Source organism: Monodelphis domestica, chromosome 1 (genome assembly GCF_027887165.1).
Source record: "Monodelphis domestica isolate mMonDom1 chromosome 1, mMonDom1.pri, whole genome shotgun sequence".
NCBI lineage: Eukaryota > Metazoa > Chordata > Mammalia > Didelphimorphia > Didelphidae > Monodelphis > Monodelphis domestica.
Window position 1 is genome coordinate 720,160,595 of NC_077227.1, and position 18,541 is coordinate 720,179,135.

At 37.8% G+C, this 18,541-nt stretch overlaps 3 gene segments (V, D, J or C); all 3 read left to right on the forward strand.

Annotated features, from left to right (window-relative positions):
- Positions 1-114: 114 nt before the first annotated feature.
- Positions 115-783, forward strand: LOC103104461 (immunoglobulin kappa variable 2-30-like). The segment is given in 2 exon segments: positions 115-163; positions 419-783. Coding segments are annotated over 2 exon segments (414 nt in total).
- Positions 784-4,876: 4,093 nt separating this feature from the next.
- On the forward strand, positions 4,877-5,415 carry LOC107650654 (immunoglobulin kappa variable 2-30-like). The segment is given in 2 exon segments: positions 4,877-4,925; positions 5,081-5,415. Coding segments are annotated over 2 exon segments (384 nt in total).
- Positions 5,416-9,787: 4,372 nt separating this feature from the next.
- LOC130453530 (immunoglobulin kappa variable 2-30-like) lies at positions 9,788-10,536 on the forward strand. The segment is given in 2 exon segments: positions 9,788-9,836; positions 10,085-10,536. Coding segments are annotated over 2 exon segments (414 nt in total).
- Positions 10,537-18,541: the final 8,005 nt, after the last annotated feature.

Genomic DNA, 18,541 nt, shown 5'->3' on the forward strand with positions numbered 1-18,541 from the left:
ATTTGCTGTTTTGCATTCTCTCTTCTGCCACACTCCTCCCTGCTGTTCTAATCTTTATTTAAAGCTCTGACCTTTGTGGGAATGAATCAGCACTGGACAGAGCTCAGGGTGAAGATGGCCTCCCTCACTCAGGTCCTCTGCCTCTTGCTTTTCTGGCTATCAGGTGAGGAAGCACAATGTGTGGAGGAGATTATGAAGGATGGGAGACTGGGAGAGTTTCTTTGCAATCAGAGCTTTGCCACATTCTCTTTCTCAGATAGAACAGTCTTTGAGAAATGATTTAGAAGTCAGAGCAAAGGAACTTCGTGGAGATGAATTAATATATTTCAAATTTCAAATTTCAGAGATTAGAGGCATGTTTGGGGAAGGAGCAGAAACTATCTTGTTCCTATAATCTCAAATCTCTCTTTAATTTCAGGTTCCCAAGGGGAAGTTGTTCTGACTCAGTCTCCAGCCACTGTGTCTGTGTCTCTGGGAGAGAGAGTCACCATCAAGTGCAAGGCCAGTCAGAGCCTCTTACACAGTGATGGGAACACTTATCTCTACTGGTTCCAACAGAAACCAGGAAAATCTATTAAATCATTGATATACAAAGTTTCCAATCTCTACTCTGGGGTTCCCCCTCGGTTCAGTGGCAGTGGGTCTGGGACGGATTTCACCCTCACAATCAGCAGTCTGGAGCCTGAGGATGTTGCCATGTATTACTGTTATCAAGGCACCCACTGGCCTCCGACACAGTGCTTCAGCCCTGAACAAAAACCTCCTGATATCATTCAGTCCTGACTCAGGGGAAGAGCTGCTTTCTCCTGGGGCCTAGGCTCACAGCAGCTGCTATCTAGCATCAAAATAAGGCCTAGCTTAGCCTTTCCTTTAGAATCTCTATGTTCAGTTCCTATCATTTGCCCTGTTGATTAAGAGCAAGTGTGACACCAAAGATTCCTAGACAAAGGTCTTCCCTTCCTCCAATTGAAATAAAGTTTTATGCCTAAACATTTTTATACTGTGAAATTTTCTTGGCTCAATATCCCCATCAATGTTACTCCAAAATGTCTGGTCTTAGAGATTTGGCTTAGATGACTTTTCTAGTTGGGACATTTTTCTCTTTACGTAGAAATGTGTGCAAATAGAATTTTGTACCCTTGGACTTCATCTCCCAGAATTCCTTTCCTTTTTGTCCCCATGTTGTATCCTTACTTGTATAAGTAAGTTTTTCTAACTCCATCTTCCCTTCTCTGTCTCTGTCTCTGTCTCTGTCTCTGTCTCTGTCTCTGTCTCTGTCTCTGTCTCTGTCTCTGTCTCTGTCTCTGTCTCTGTCTCTGTCTCTCTCTGTCTCTCTCTCTCCCTCCTTATTCTTGTGTCATCCGGGAAGCTCCTCTTTACTAAAGGCTATTGCTTTCCTCTACTTCAAGTTATTATTAATAAACCTTTTAAAATATAATACTTGGAGTATTGGATGTTCATTTTTCATCTTACAAGTGTTTAGATTCAGAATAATGTGAAACAAATAAAAATCACTTCTGGCAGACTTGTCCTTCAGATGCAGAACACAATATTTCTTTTCATTAACAGAACCAGTACTGAGTTCATAGTTTTCTATTTTTCTATCAGTATTATGTGGGAAACTTAACTCAGGGCTTCACTGAAATCTAAGTAAACTCGGTAATACAGCATCATACTTAATATTACAGTTTAGTGAATCTGTCAAAAAGTTAAAAAATAGTCTGGAATGTCCTGTTCATGCCCATGTCCCAATAAAGCTTACATACAAAGCTCCTTTTCTAGATATTCATTTCTTCACTGCACCAACTCTGATGCTTCTGCTACTTAGAGGCTCTACTGGATTTTTGTGCTGAAAATGCCCCAATGTCTCTTTCCAAATGTATTATTTTCTGTTCTGGGATACTTTCCCAAGGACACAAAGATTCCACTGTCCTCCCTTGATTCCTTTGAGCCAGCGGGCAGGCCATCTATACAAGACATGATGTCAATGTCATCTCTCTGGGGGGGGGCACCTCTTTTTTGCTTCTTGCCATTACTAGGGTTAGCTGGGAGGACAGTCTGGAGAACAGGAGAAAATATGAGGTGATCACGGATTTAGAGTTCAAAAGGACCTTAACATTCTAGGAACCCAATTTAATTTTTTAAATGCTTATGATACTGTACAAATTGTTCCCTTGGTTCTACTCACTTCCTTCTGAATCAGTTTATAAACTCTTCTCAGACTTTTTTGTAATTGTCTCCATCGCTTCTTATGTTTCAGTAATATTCCTTTTAATGTATATATGATTATTTGTCTAGCTATTCCTCAATTTATGAATGCTCCATAAATATTCATTTGTTGCCACCACAAAATGAGCTGCTCTGAATATATTTGAATGTGTAGCTCTTTCACTGAGTTTTTTATTATCATTTTTTTTCGGTATATATGCTTAGTGTAAACCTTAAAATTTCCCAGACCCTACTTTATAAGATTGGATTAAGATTTGGATAAGATTAAGATTCCCCATTTGGGCAGTGAACTCTACTTAAAGCAGGAATGTGAGAATTCTACTTTACCTACTTGGGTCTGCCCTAGGGGAAGATACAGTTGTTTCTTTGCCAGCATCAAATTGTTTTGATGATTATTGCTTTAAAGTATATCTTAAGATCTGGTTTTGGGGGTGGCTGGGCTATTCAGTGGATTGAGAGCCAGGCCTAGAGATGGGAGGACCTACTTTTAAATCTGGCCTCAGATACTTTTAGGATATGTGACCCTGGGCAAGTCACTTAACTCCCATTTCCTAAACCTTACCACTCTTCTGCCTTGGAATTAATACACAGTATTGATTCTAAGATAGAAGATAAGAGTTAAAAAATATGTGGTACCACTAGGCCACCAACTTTCATATTTTTATTAGTTCCCTTGATATTCTTGACCTTTTGTTCTTTCAGATGAATTTTGTGATTTTTCCTTGCTCTAAAAAAAGCGGGTTTTTTTTTGTTAGTTTGATTGGTATGGGACTGAATAAGTAAATTAATTTAGGTAGAATTGTCATTTTATCATATTAACTCAGCCTATCCACGAGTAATTAATATTTTCCAAATTGTTCAAATCTAACTTTATTTGTGTAAAAAGTGTTTTGTAATTGTGTTCCTATAATTCCTGCATTTGTCTTGGCAAATAGGTTCTCAGTTATTTTTTACTGTCTATAATGTTTTTAAATGGAGTTTCTCTTTCTAATTCTTGCTGCTGAGTTTTTTTGGAAATATATATTCATACTGATGATGTTTACAGGTTTATTTGGTATCCTTCAACTTTGATAAAGTTATTAATTATTTCAACTAGTTTTTAGTGGATTTTCTAGGACTCTCTGTATACCATCTCATTATCCACAGTGGGTGATAGTTTAATTTCCTTATTGCCTACTTTCACTTTCTTTTTCCTTCTCTAACTCCTAAAGCTAGCATTTTAGCAAAATATTAAATAATAGTGATGATGATGGGCATCCTGACTTCACTCCATATCTTTCTGAGAAGGCTTCTATTATCTTTATTGTAGATGATACATGCTAATGGTTTTAAATAAGTACTATTTAACATTTTAAGGAAAGGTCATTTTATTCCTATGTTCTTACTAGGAATAGGTGCTTTATTTTGTCAAAGCCTTTTCTGCATTTATTGAGATAATTATGTGATTTCTGTTATTTTTATTATTGATATGATCTAATATGTGGATGCTTTTCCTAATATTAAACCAACTTTGCATTCCTGGTATAAATTCCATAAGGTCATAATGAATAATACTTGAGATATCTTGCTCTTGTCAGTTTACTAGCATTTTGTTTTAAGATTTTTGCCTCAATGTTCATTAGGGAAATTGGTCTGTAATTTGTTTCTGTTTTTGTTCTTCCTCGTTTAGCTAACAGGATCATACTTGCATCATAAAAATTTTGGTAGGGCTCTTTTTTTGCTTATTTTGCCAAATAGTTTTTCTTTGAGCTTAATTATATTGGGATTAATTGTTATTTAAATGTTTGATAGAATTCACTTATGAATCCATGTGGCCTTGGGGATTTTTTTCTTAGGGAGTTAATTGATGGCTTCTTCAATTTCTTTTTAATAGATGGGGTTATTTAAGTATTCTATTTTTACTTTTGCTAATCTAGGCAATTTATATTTTTAAAAATATTCTTCCACTTTGCCTGTATTATTATATTTATTGTCATATAATAGGGCAAAATAGCTCCAAAAGATTGCTTTAATTCCCTCTTCATTGGAGGTGTAATTACCCTTTTCATTTTTGAAAATGGTAATTTGATTCTCTTCCTTCCTTTTTCAAAAAAATCAAATCAACCAATTCTCTATCAATCTTATTTGTTTTTTCCATAAATTTTTTTTTATTTTCAACTTATAAAATTTCTCCTTTGATCTTTAGGACTTCCAGTTTAGTCTTTAATTGGGGATTAAAATTTTTCCTAGTTTTTTTTTTAGTTGTATACCCAATTCATTTATATGCTATTTATTGATTTTATTGACATAAGCATTCAGGAATATAATTTTTCCTTGAATACTAAGGGGGAAAATTTTTAAGAAAAAGGATGGAAATATCTGGTAGGAGGAAAGCAGGATGCCAGGAAGAAAACAGCCTTAAAGATGTAGTGATTCTGTCACTTTGACCATTTAAAAGGAGACCTGGTGTTTGAAGGCTGAAAGTGTGTCTGATGTCTGTCAAAGGACACGTGATGAAGAACTGCTGAAAAATGTTCTCAGCCTTAGAGATGATAAAGCTCCCATTTTAAATGCTGTTTTGCATTCATTCTCCCCCCAAACTCCTCCCTGCTGCTTTATCAGCTCTATCCACTGTGCTGTCCAACACTGGACAGAGTTCCCTGTGGAGATGGCCTCCCCAGCTCAACTCCTCTGCTTTCTCTTGCTCTGGCTCCCAGGTGAGGAAAGAGAATGTGGGAAGGAGACTATGGAGAAGAATGGGAGGTTGGGAGAGCTCTTGTAATCTGAGCTGCTCTGTTTTCTGCCTCAATTTAATAGGCTTTCCTTGTTTCTGATGATTCTATAACCTCCAATTTCTCATTATTAATTTCAGGTTCACAAGGGGAAATTGTTTTGACCCAGTCTCCTACGTCCCTGCCTGTGTCTCTGGGAGAGAGAGTCACCATCAAGTGCAAGGCCAGTCAGAGCCTGTTACACAGCAATGGATACACTTATCTCTACTGGTTCCAACAGAAACAAGGAAAATCTATTAAAGCACTGATCTACAGAGTTTCCAATCTGCACTCTGGGGTTCCCTCTAGGTTCAGTGGCAGTGGGTCTGGGACGGATTTCACCCTCACAATCAGCAGTCTGGAGCCTGAGGATGTTGCAGAGTACTTCTGTGCTCAAGCTATTAGCTGGCCTTACACACAGTGTTCCAGCCCCTAACAAAAACTTCCTCAATTCATTCAGTCTCTGAGCTCTGGGGACAAGCTTCTTTCCCCAGAGTCTTGGGTTAATAGCAACTGATTTTCTCGGGTCAAGATAAAACTTATTTCATCTCTCCTCTTAGAACCCCTTTCTTCAGTGCCTATTATTCACTGCACTGATCAGGAGGCTGCAGGACATGGAAGGAACCCTGGACAGCCTGTGTCACTTAGGTCCAGTTCAGTATTTTGAGCCACAGTTCTACCATCTGTAAAATGGGTGTAATAATACCATCTGTATCAAACTAACAGGTTATTTTTAGTGTTAAATGAATGATACATGGGGAAGAAGGATTGGAATTCTTAAGCATCAAGTGAAAGTAAAAGATTTTTTTCATCTTTAAAAGATCCATGGATGAATGTCTCTGGGCAAGTCACATACCCTCTCTAAGAATCATATTCCTCATGCATAATATGAAGCCATCGGTCTTCCACCTTGTAGTCTGTCATCCTCATATCTGTGATCATATGACAATGTGGGCTCCAGTCCTTGATTCTAAGAGATCTGAGCACTGAGATGTGGAACAAGTTTTCTGGTGCCATCAGTTCTTGGCTCATCCTAGGCTGGCTAATAGTATTAATTAATAATATTAATAATAATAGCCAACTGATAAACATTTATGAAAAACAGACTCTATGGTAGGCACTGTTCTAAGTAGTTTAAGGTGTTATAAATGAAATTAATCTGGAGGTTTATTACTAGATTCGTAAGCATTTATTAATAAAGAGAGAAAGATAGAAAGAGGTTTTCAGGCTTTTTAGCTTTAGGGAATGATTCAATCCTCCAGTGCAGCCAACTTCTTGCTTGCCAGAGACCATGAGATAAAGTAAGAGCTCAGAGATAAGCAGCCCAGAGTCAGGCAAAGAAGCAAAGAGACTGATTCTGCTTCCATCACTTGATGTTCAAAACCTCACTCCTCCTCCTTCTCCTTGGTCAATGCCTTTCAAAGCTCATCTGGCTGTCACATCCTCAAACACGTGCCTCTGTGACTCCTGTGTCCCACCACTGGGTTGCTGAGGGATGCAGGTATTTTACTTCAGAAAAAGGGTAGAAAGAGAGGCAAAAGTTAGAAGAAAAATTTGCTATGTATTAAAAGAATTAAAAAATTTTGCACAACTATCAGATGAATCAAAAACAAACCTTCAAAGAAGAAAAAGTGATAAGGAAACTCCATAACACAGAAAGGAATTAGACAGCAAATGCTATGAATTGCGTAGCTTCCAATTTCATAAGGAAAACACCTAAACTACAAGATTTTTTATAGACTAGATTACAATAGGAATGAAAGGTGTTAATATCCCTTTCTCAGTTTTAGACAACTCTAACAGAAAGATAAAAGGGGAAAATACAAAAGTGTTAGTTTCTGGGGGAACTTGTGCAATTTTCTAAATGATACAGCAAAAGAATATAGATATTTAGAAAACTATGTACCATGTGGAGCTTTTACAAAAATTAACCGTATAGTAGGGCCCAGATGTATTGCAAAGAAATGTAAGAAAACAGAAGTAGTTAATAAATCTTTAATAAAAACAGAAGCAGTTAATAAATCTAAATGTCATAAAAGTAGTCTTTGGTTTAAAAGCCACAAACAAAAGCTAGAGACCTAAATGGAGATTTAACAATGCAGTCCTGGATAATGAGTTGTTGAAAGAAGAAATCATAGAATTAACTTGTAACTTTGTACAAGAATATAGTAATGATGAAATAACATACCCAAAATTCTGAGATGTGGATAAAGCAGTGCTCAGGGGAAAACTATAGCCATAGAAATATCCATCAACAAAATAGAAAGAAGGGGGAATTAGTGAGCTGAATATGCATTTAGAAATCAGAAACACAACAATTAGATAAACTTAAAATAAGTATGAAAGAGGAAGTATTAAAATTAGAAGCAAATAAACTGGACAGGAAAGAGTCATATAAGTTATAAATAAAACTTAAAGCTTCATCTTTGAAAAGACTAATAAATTAATAAACCCTTTGTTAATTTGAATAATTATAAGGGAAGATACTCCATATAAAATATTGAGCAACATGAAATTCAAAAGCCAGAAGAAAGAAGGAGAATAATCAGAATATATCATGCACAATTATATGCTAAACAAAAAAAGGTAAAAGGCAAAAAAAGACTAGCTCCTGTTTTCAAAAAATTCAGTCTCTTAGGGTGACAATATGGAAACAATTATGTAAATAAAGTTTTGTAGTTTGATAAATAGCAAAGAATCAACAGAGAAAAGAAATTAGAATTAAGAAGAATGGAGATAGGTTTCTTTTGGTGGTTGGATTTAATTCAGACTTATGGTTACCAAAAGATGAAGAAATGGATGGAGAACATTTTAAACTTGGGGGTCAGTCAGAAAAAAAAAGTTTTGAGTAAGAGCAAGGCATCCAGTGTAACTTGACTGAAGAGTATATTGTGGGAGGTGAAAAGTATAAGATTGCTAGAAAAGTGGGATTAGATCAAGAAAGTCTTTGGATGCCAAATGGAGGATTTCCTGTTTGATCCTGGAGGTGACAGGGAGTCAGTTAAGGTTGTTGAGTAGGGGTGTGTCATGCTCAGACCTGTGTTTTAAGAAAATCTCTTTCTTAGGTAAGTAAAAATGCATTTAAGTGAGGAAGATTCTTGTGACAGGCAGACCAAACAGCAGGCTATTGTAGTGTTTCAGGTGAGAGAGGACATGAGAACCAGGCAATAGGTTAGAGACAATATCAGAGGAATTTAGGGGGATTGTTCAAAAGATATAACAAAGGAAAAACTTGTATACCTTGATAGCATAGTGCGTATGATGGAGGAATGTTAGTGAATCACTGAGGAAGATCTCCTTGGGAGCAGCTAGATAATTTCATGATTCGAGTGCTGAGTCTAGAATCAGGAACACAGGGATATTGGGATGATTTGCCATTTCCTTTTCTAGCTCAATTTACTGAGGAGGAAAACTGAAACAAACAGGGTTAAGTGACTTAACCTGGTTCACACAGCTAGTAAGTGCCTGAGGCTGGATTGGAATTCAGGAATTGAGTCTTGCATAGTTTAGGTTCTTTAGCCACTTTAGCCACTTTAGCCACTTTAGCCACTTTCAGGGATTGAAAAATCCCTGCATTGAACTTGTGTTGTCAAAGGCTCTAGAAGAGTGATTCTCCTGTGCTGGGTGTTTGGGAAAACAGCTTCTGCCAAATGGTCAACAAAGACTATGCAAAATAAAAAATGTAAGAAAAGTATGAGGAATGACTGTATCCTACAAAATGTAGCACTTATTGACTCAGATCTGACCTGGGTAGGTACCAGAACTACATACTAGAATCTTGACAAATTGACAAATGACAAATGCCCATTCTATAAATATCTATCTCAAAATATCCTTGTGGTCTCAACCAGCTCTTCAACTAGAGAATTACCACTAACCAAACTATATCCCAACATCATCTAGACATAATGTTATGGATAAAAATTTAAGAATCACAATTTATAAGGGTCATCATAATTGGAATTCATGATCTCCAAGCTACATGGAATAAATAACAGAGAGACAATAGGAGAAATAGAAGAGAGGTTATATAAATATTAACTATCATAATATAGTCTGAAAGTCACTTTCAGCAGGCCAGATGAGTTTATATCTTAATACCTCAATTCAACTATAAAATGATATTTTTTCCATTTTCAGAACATTTAATAGAAAGAATTAATATAGCCCAGTGACTTGTCTCTGTCTAAACTTACTAGAACGAGATGAGAAAATTAAGATAATAAGTGCTAAGGATGGTCATTCATATTTTACTAGCTCTCTTAAAGTTTACAAAGTAATTTTCCTCCTCAATTATTTTACTAAGTTATACAATATTTTTCTCCCCATTTTACAAATTAGAAAGTTGAGTTTTGGCCAATTAAGTGAATTTCCCTAAGTGTTAGTTAATGGATTTGAAATGGATTGGGTAGTCAAAAGAAGATGTGGTGACATGAAATAATATTTGTTCTAGGGCAAAAAACTGGCAGAAGAGTTTTTTTTTTTTTCAAGAAAAGCATACAATGGACTGTAGGGGAAAAGGCAGGACCTCAGGGGAAAAGCAACCTTGACAATGTTGTGAATTTGTAATTTAACCACCTGAAGGAGACTCACTCTTTGAAGGTTGTGAATGGGTCTGATTTCTACTAGGGAACAGGGAGGGAAGAACTCCTCCAAATATTCTGAGCCTTGAGCATGAGAGGGCTCCTCTTTTTATTTGCTGTTTTGCATTCTCTCTTCTGCCACACTCCTCCCTGCTGTTCTAATCTTTATTTAAAGCTCTGACCTTTGTGGGAATGAATCAGCACTGGACAGAGCTCAGTGTGAAGATGGCATCCCTCACTCAGGTCCTCTGCCTCCTGCTTTTCTGGCTAGCAGGTGAGGAAGCACAATGTGTGGAGGAGATTATGAAGGATGGGAGTCTGGGAGAGTTTCTTTGCAATCTGAGATTCGCCACATTCTCTTTCTCAGTTAGAACAGTCTTTGAGAAATGATTTAGAATACAGAACAAAGGAACTTTATGGAGATGAATTAATATATTTCAAATTTCAGAGATTAGAGGCATGTTTGGGGAAGGAGCAGAAACTATCTTGTTCCTATAATCTCAAATCTCTCTTTAATTCCAGGTTCCCAAGGGGAAGTTGTTCTGACTCAGTCTCCAGCCTCTGTGTCTGTGTCTCTGGGAGAGAGAGTCACCATCAAGTGCAAGGCCAGTCAGAGCCTCTTACACAGTGATGGGAACACTTATCTCTACTGGTTCCAACAGAAACAAGGAAAATTTATTAAAGCACTGATCTACAAAGTTTCCAATCTACACTCTGGGGTTCCCCCTCGGTTCATTGGCAGTGGGTCTGGGACAGATTTCACCCTCACAATCAGCAGTCTGGAGGCTGAGGATGCTGCCATGTATTACTGTTATCAAGGCACTCACTGGCCTCCGACACAGTGCTTCAGCCCTGAACAAAAACCTCCCCATATCATTCAGTCCTGACTCAGAGGAAGAGCTGCTTTCCCCTGAGGCCTAGACTCACAGCAGCTGCTATCTAGCATCAAAATAAGGTCTAGTTTAGCCTTTCCTTTAGAATCTCTATGTTCAGTTCCTATCATTTGCCCTGTTGATTAAGAGCAAGTGTGACACGAAAGATTCCTAGACAAAGGTCTCCCCCTCCTCCAATTGAAATAAAGTTTTATGCCTAAACATTTTTATACTATGAAATTTTCTTGGCTCAATATCCCCATCAATGTTACTCCAAAATGTCTGGTCTTAGAGATTTGGCTTAGATGACTTTTCTAGTTGGGACATTTTTCTCTTTACGTAGAAATGTGTGCAAATAGAATTTTGTACCCTTGGACTTCATCTCCCAGAATTCTTTTCCGTTTTGTCCCCATGTTGTATCCTTACTTGTATAAGTAAGTTTTTCTAACTCCATCTTCCCTTCTCTGTCTCTGTCTCTCTCTGTCTCTGTCTCTGTCTCTGTCTCTGTCTCTGTCTCTGTCTCTGTCTCTGTCTCTGTCTCTGTCTCTGTCTCTCTCTGTCTCTCTCTCTCCCTCCTTATTCTTGTGTCATCCGGGAAGCTCCTCTTTACTAAAGGCTATTGCTTTCCTCTACTTCAAGTTATTATTTTTTTTTAGTCTTTTTTTTTTAATATATCTTATTTGATCATTTCCAAGCATTATTCGTTAAAGACATAGATCATTTTCTTTTCCTCCCCCCCCCCCCATAGCCGACGCGTAAGTCCACTGGGCATTAGATGTTTTCTTGATTTGAACCCATTGCTTTGTTGATAGTATTTGCATTAGAGTGTTCATTTAGAGTCCATCCTCTGTCATGTCCCCTCAACCTCTGTATTCAGGCAGTTGCTTTTTCTCGGTGTTTCCACTCCCATAGTTTATCCTTTGCTTATGAATGGTGTTTTTTTCTCCTGGATCCCTGCAGGTTGTTCAGGGACATTACACCACCACCAATGGAGAAGTCCATTACGTTCGATGATACCACAGTGTGTTTGTCTCTGTGTACAATGTTCTCCTGGTTCTGCTCCTCTCGCTCTGCATCACTTCCTGGAGGTTGTTCCAGTCTCCATGGAACTTCTCCACTTTATTATTCCTTTTAGCACAATAGTACTCCATCACCAACATATACCACAGTTTGTTCAGCCATTCCCCAATTGATGGGCATCCCCTCATTTTCCAGTTTTGGGCCACCACAAAGAGCACAGCTATGAATATTTTTGTACAAGTCTTTGTGTCCATTATCTCTTTGGGGTACAGACCCAGCAGTGCTATGGCTGGGTCAAAGGGTAGATATTCTTTTAGCACCCTTTGGGCATAGTTCCAAATTGCCCTCCAGAATGGTTGGATCAGTTCACAGCTCCACCAGCAATGAATTAATGTCCCTATTTTGCCACATCCCCTCCAGCATTCATTACTTTCCTTTGCTGTTATGTTAGCCAATCTGCTAGGTGTGAGGTGATACCTCAGAGTTGTTTTGATTTGCATCTCTCTGATTATAAGAGATGTAGAACACTTCTTCATGTGCTTGTTAATAGTTTTGATTTCTTTATCTGAGAACTGCCTATCCATCTCCCTTGCCCATTTATCAATTGGAGAATGGCTTGATTTTTTGTACAATTGATTTAGCTCTTTATAAATATGAGTAATTAAACCTTTGTCAGAGGTTTCTATGAAGATTTTTTCCCAATTTGTTGTTTCCCTTCTGATTTTAGTTATATTGGTTTTGTTTGTACAAAAGGTTTTTAGTTTGATGTAGTCAAAATTATTTATTTTACATTTTGTGATTCTTTCTATATCTTGCTTGGTTTTAAAGCCTTTCCCCTCCCAAAGGTCTGACATGTATACTATTCTGTGTTTACCCAATTTACTTATGGTTTCCTTCTTTATGTTTAAGTCACTCACCCATTTTGAATTTATCTTGGTGTAGGGTGTGAGGTGTTGATCTATTCCTAGTCTCTCCCACACTGTCTTCCAATTTTCCCAGCAGTTTTTATTGAATAGTGGATTTTTGTCCCAAAAGCTGGGATCTTTGGGTTTATCGTAAACTGTCTTGCTGAGGTCGCTTTCCCCCAGTCTATTCCACTGATCTTCCTTTCTGTTTCTTAGCCAGTACCAAATTGTTTTGATGACTGCTGCTTTGTAATATAGTTTTAGGTCAGGGACTGCAAGGCCCCCATCATATGTGTTTTTTTTCATTATTTCCCTGGATATCCTTGATCTTTTGTTCTTCCAAATGAACTTTGTTATGGTTTTTTCTAAATCAGTGAAAAAGTATTTTGGTAGTTCAATGGGTATGGCACTAAATAGATAAATAAGTTTGGGTAGGATGGTCATTTTTATTATATTGGCTCGTCCTATCCATGAGCAGTTAATGTTTTTCCATTTGTTCAAGTCTAGTTTTAGTTGTGTGGCGAGTGTTTTGTAGTTGTGTTCATATAGTTCCTGTGTTTGTCTTGGGAGATAGATTCCTAGGTATTTTATTTTGTCTAAGGTGATTTTGAATGGGATTTCTCTTTCTAGTTCTTGCTGCTGAGCTGTGTTGGAGATATATAGAAAAGCTGATGATTTATGTGGGTTTATTTTGTATCCTGCAACTTTGCTAAAGTTGTTGATTATTTCAATTAGCTTTTTGGTTGAATCTCTAGGATTCTTTAAGTAGACCATCATGTCATCCGCAAAGAGTGATAACTTGGTCTCCTCCTTGCCTATTTTGATGCCTTCAATTCCTTTATCTTCTCTAATTGCTACTGCTAGTGTTTCTAGTACAATGTCAAATAGTAGAGGTGATAATGGGCATCCTTGTTTCACTCCTGATCTTATTGGGAATGCATCTAGTTTATCCCCATTGCAGATGATATTAGCTGTTGGTTTTAGATATATACTGTTTATTATTTTTAGGAATGACCCTTCTATTCCTATGCTTTCTAGTGTTTTTAATAGGAATGGGTGTTGTATTTTATCAAAGGCTTTTTCTGCATCTATTGAGATAATCATGTGGTTCTTGCTAGTTTGCTTGTTGATGTGGTCAATTATGTGGATGGTTTTCCTAATGTTGAACCAGCCCTGCATCCCTGGTATGAATCCTACTTGATCATGGTGAATGATCCTTCTGATCACTTGCTGGAGTCTTTTTGCTAGTATCCTATTTAAGATTTTTGCATCTATATTCATTAGGGAGATTGGCCTATAGTTTTCTTTCTCTGTTTTTGACCTGCCTGGTTTTGGAATCAGTACCATGTTTGTGTCGTAAAAGGAGTTTGGTAGAACTCCCTCTTTGCTTATTATGTCAAATAGTTTGTGTAGTATTGGGATTAACTGTTCTCTGAACGTTTGATAGAATTCACAGGTGAATCCATCAGGCCCTGGGGATTTTTTCTTAGGAAGTTCTTTGATGGCTTGTTGGATTTCAATTTCTGATATGGGATTATTTAGGAATTCTATTTCCTCTTCTGTTAGTCTAGGCAGTTTGTATTTTTGTATATATTCATCCATTTCTCCTAAATTGGTGTATTTATTGCCATATAATTGGGCAAAGTAATTTCTAATGATTGCCTTAATTTCCTCCTCATTGGAGGTGCTGTCCCCCTTTTCATCTTTAATGCTGTGAATTTGCTTTTCTTCCTTCCTTTTTTTAACTAGATTGACCAGTACCTTGTCTATTTTGTTTGTTTTTTCAAAGTACCAGCTTCTTGTCTCATTTATTAAATCAATAGTTCTATCACTTTCGATTTTATTAATTTCTCCCTTAATTTTTAGGATTTCTAATTTGGTTTTCTGCTGGGGGTTTTTAATTTGATCGCTTTCCAGTTTTTTCATTTGCATTTCCAATTGATTGATCTCTGCTCTCCCTTGTTTGTTAATATAAGCATTTAGGGATATGAATTTACCTCTGATTACCGCTTTGGCTGCATCCCAAAAGGTTTGAAAGGATGTTTCGCCATTGTCATTTTCCTCGATGAAATTATTAATTGTTTCTATGATTTCTTCTTTAACTAGATGGTTTTGGAGTATCATATTGTTTAATTTCCAATTGGTTTTAGATTTGGTTTTCCATGTACCATTACTAATCATTATTTTTATTGCCTTGTGATCTGAGAAGGCTGCATTCATTATTTCTGCTTTTCTGCATTTGTGTGCTATGTTTCTGTGACCTAATGTATGGTCAATTTTTGTGAATGTGCCATGTGGTGCTGCGAAGGAGGTGTATTCCTTTTTATCCCTATTTATTTTTCTCCATATGTCTATTAATTCTAATTTTTCTAAGATTTCATTCACTTCTTTTACCTCTTTCTTATTTATTTTTTGATTTGATTTATCTAAATTTGATAATGGTTGGTTTAAGTCTCCCACTAGTATGGTTTTATTGTCTATTTCTTCCTTCAATTCTCCTAGTTTCTCCATTAGAAATTTGGGTGCTATATTATTTGGTGCATACATATTGATTAATGATATTTCCTCATTGTCTATAGTCCCTTTTAACAAAATATAATTACCTTCCCTATCCCTTTTGATCAGGTCTATTTTTGCATTGGCTTTATCAGATATCATGATTACCACTCCTGCCTTCTTTCTATCAGTTGAAGCCCAGAAGGTCTTACTCCATCCTTTAATTCTGACCTTGTGGGTGTCAACCCGCCTCATGTGTGTTTCTTGAAGACAACATATGGTAGGGTTTTGGATTCTAATCCATTCTGCTATTCGTCTACGTTTTATGGGTGAGTTCATCCCATTCACGTTCAAAGTTATGATTGTCATTTGTGGACTCCCTGGCATTTTGATTGCCTTCCCTAATTCTAACCTTTTCTTCTTCGGCTCTACCTTTTAGTCCAGTGATTTACTTTGAAACAGTCCCCCTTGTCCCCTCCCTTGATGTTTCCCTTTTTAGTCCCTCCTTTTTTGTTCCCTCCCCCTCCCCCCTCTCTTTCCCTCCCTTTTTGTTCTCCCTCTCCCCCTCCCCCCCTTGGTTTTCCCTTCTCCTTACCCTTGTTGGGTAAGATAGAATTCAAGATCCCAATGGATCTGGATGTTTTTCCCTCTCAGAGCTGATTTCCCTGAGATTGAGGTTTAAGTAACCCCCCCCCTCTTCCTCTCCTTCTTATAGGAGTTTTCTTCCCCTCCCCTTCCCATGTGAATCTTTGTGTGAGAATGATTATTCTATTTGGTCTTTCTTTACCCCCTATTTATACATTACATTTTCCCCACATGTTAGTATACATAGGTTGATATAAATGTAGTCCTTATAGAAGAGAGTTTGAGTAAAAGAAGATGATAACATTTTCCCCTTTCCTTAATATTTACCTTTTCAGGTATTCCTTGCTCTTTGATTTTCGGTATCAAACTTTCCACAGAGCTCTGGTCTTTTCTTTGCAAAAAGTTGGAAGTCTTCTATTTTGTTGAATGCCCATACTTTCCCTTGGAAGTATATAGTCAGTTTTGCTGGGTAGCTGATTCTTGGTTGGAGACCCAGCTCTCTTGCCTTTCTGAAGATCATGTTCCATGCCTTACGATCATTCAGAGTAGAACTTGCAAGGTCTTGTGTGACCCTGATTGGCATTCCTTTATATCTAAATTGTCTTTTTCTGGCTTCCTGTAGGATTTTTTCTTTTGTTTGATAGCTTTGGAATTTGGCAATTACATTCCTGGGAGTTGTCTTTTGGGGGTTTAGTGTAGAAGGTGTTCTGTGAGCTCTGTCAGTGGCTGTATTGCCCCCTTGTTCTAGAATCTCTGGGCAATTTTCTTTGATTATATCTTGTATCACCATGTCCAGTTTGGTGTTTATTTCTGGCTTTTCTGGGAGTCCAATTATTCTTAAATTATCCCTTCTCCCCCTATTTTCCAGATCTATCACCTTGTCGGTGAGATATTTTATGTTCTCTTCTAATTTCTTGGTATTTTGGCTTTGCTTTATTGATTCTTGCTCTTTTACAAGGTCGTTGTCTTCCAGCTGCCTGATTCTGGCCTTTAAAGCCTGGTTTTCTTTTACAGTTTGGTCAAACTGGTTTTGTAGATGCGTGAATTTCTTTTGCATTATTTCCAACTTTTCCTCCCAGAAGGCTTCCATCTTTTTGGTCATTTCTGATTCAAATTCTTCATAGGTTTGTGGAGAGTTTCCATTTCCTTTGGAAGGTTTTGGAGCATTTTCTTTTATATTATCTTCTGTCTGCTCTGTATTTTGTATTTTGGCTCCATAGAATGTGTCCAAAGTCGCCCCTTTCTTCTTATTTTTCTTGGTATTTTGGGGCTTCTGTGCTTCTGTGGAGTTTGCTGCCATCTCTGAATGTGGAGGATTAGCTTTTCTTATCTCTGGTGATCCGAGGCTTTAGTCCTGGGCAGATGGTTCTATGAGCTTTCCCTGGGTTAAACTGAATATGCCTCACTGGAACTGGAATGGAAGGGTCGGACCACGAGGCCACACTCTCCCCCCGGCTTGCTTTATGGAAGTTGCCTTCAGAATCGCTGGCCGTGAGGCTGTTTCGTCAGCCTGCGGGGGGATGGGCTGCAGCTAACCCAAGCTCTAGGGCAAGGACTTTCACTGAGACTTGGATAGCAGGATCCAGCCCGTGAGGCTGTCTTGCCCGCCCTGAGGGTTGCTGTTGTTTCGACCAGCTCTCTGCAGCTGAAGCCCCAGGCAGTAACTTTCACCGGGACTGTAGAAGGCCCTGAGGGTTCTGCTCTCTGAGCCTGGCCGGGCTGCGGCTTCCGGGAGCCTTGGACTCTGCGCTCCTACCCCTGAGGTCCGAGGGATCTCGGGTTCTGGCTTTTAAGGGGAGCCGTACCTTTTGATCCGGGTCCAGGTCCAGGAGGAGGGTTCCCAGGGTCTGTGCTGTTGATCGTTTTGAATTTCGGCGCCTTAGGAGCTTATCATTTGAGATTGGTCGGGAAGGGTTTTCAGGAGATCTGAGCTTTAGCTTTCTCTAAGCCGCCATCTTAACCGGAAGTCTACTTCAAGTTATTATTAATAAACCTTTTAAAATATAATACTTGGAGTATTGGATGTTCATTTTTCATCTTACAAGTGTTTAGATTCAGAATAATGTGAAACAAATAAAAATCACTTCTGGCAGACTTGTCCTTCAGATGCAGAACACAATATTTCTTTTCATTAACAGAACCAGTACTGAGTTCATAGTTTTCTATTTTTCTATCAGTATTATGTGGGAAACTTAACCCAGGGCTTCACTGAAATCTAGGTAAACTCGGTAATACAGTATCATTCTTAATATTATAGTTTAGTGAATCTGTCAAAAAGTTAAAAAATAGTCTGGAATGTCCTGTTCATGCCCATGTCCCAATAAAGCTTACATACAAAGCTCCTTTTCTAGATATTCATTTCTTCACCACACCAACTCTGATGCTTCTGCTACTTAGAGGCTCTACTGGATTTTTGTGCTGAAAATGCCCCAATGTCTCTTTCCAAATGTATTATTTTCTGTTCTGGGATACTTTCCCAAGGACACAAAGATTCCACTGTCCTCCCTTGATTCCTTTGAGCCAGCGGGCAGGCCATCTATACAAGACATGATGTCAATGTCATCTCTCTGGGGGGGGGCAGCTCTTTTTTGCTTCTTGCCATTACTAGGGTTAGCTGGGAGGACAGTCTGGAGAACAGGAGAAAACATGAGGTGATCACGGATTTAGAGGTCAAAAGGACCTTAACATTCTAGGAACCCAATTTAATTTTTTAAATGCTTATGATACTGTACAAATTGTTCCCTTGGTTCTACTCACTTCCTTCTGAATCAGTTTATAAACTCTTCTCAGACTTTTTTGAAATTGTCTCCATCGCTTCTTATGTTTCAGTAATATTCCTTTTAATGCATATATGATTATTTGTCTAGCTATTCCTCAATTTATGAATGCTCCATAAATATTCATTTGTTGCCACCACAAAATGAGCTGCTCTGAATATATTTGAATGTGTAGCTCTTTCACTGAGTTTTTTATTATCATTTTTTTTCGGTATATATGCTTAGTGTAAACCTTAAAATTTCCCAGACCCTACTTTATAAGATTGGATTAAGATTTGGATAAGATTAAGATTCCCCATTTGGGCAGTGAACTCTACTTAAAGC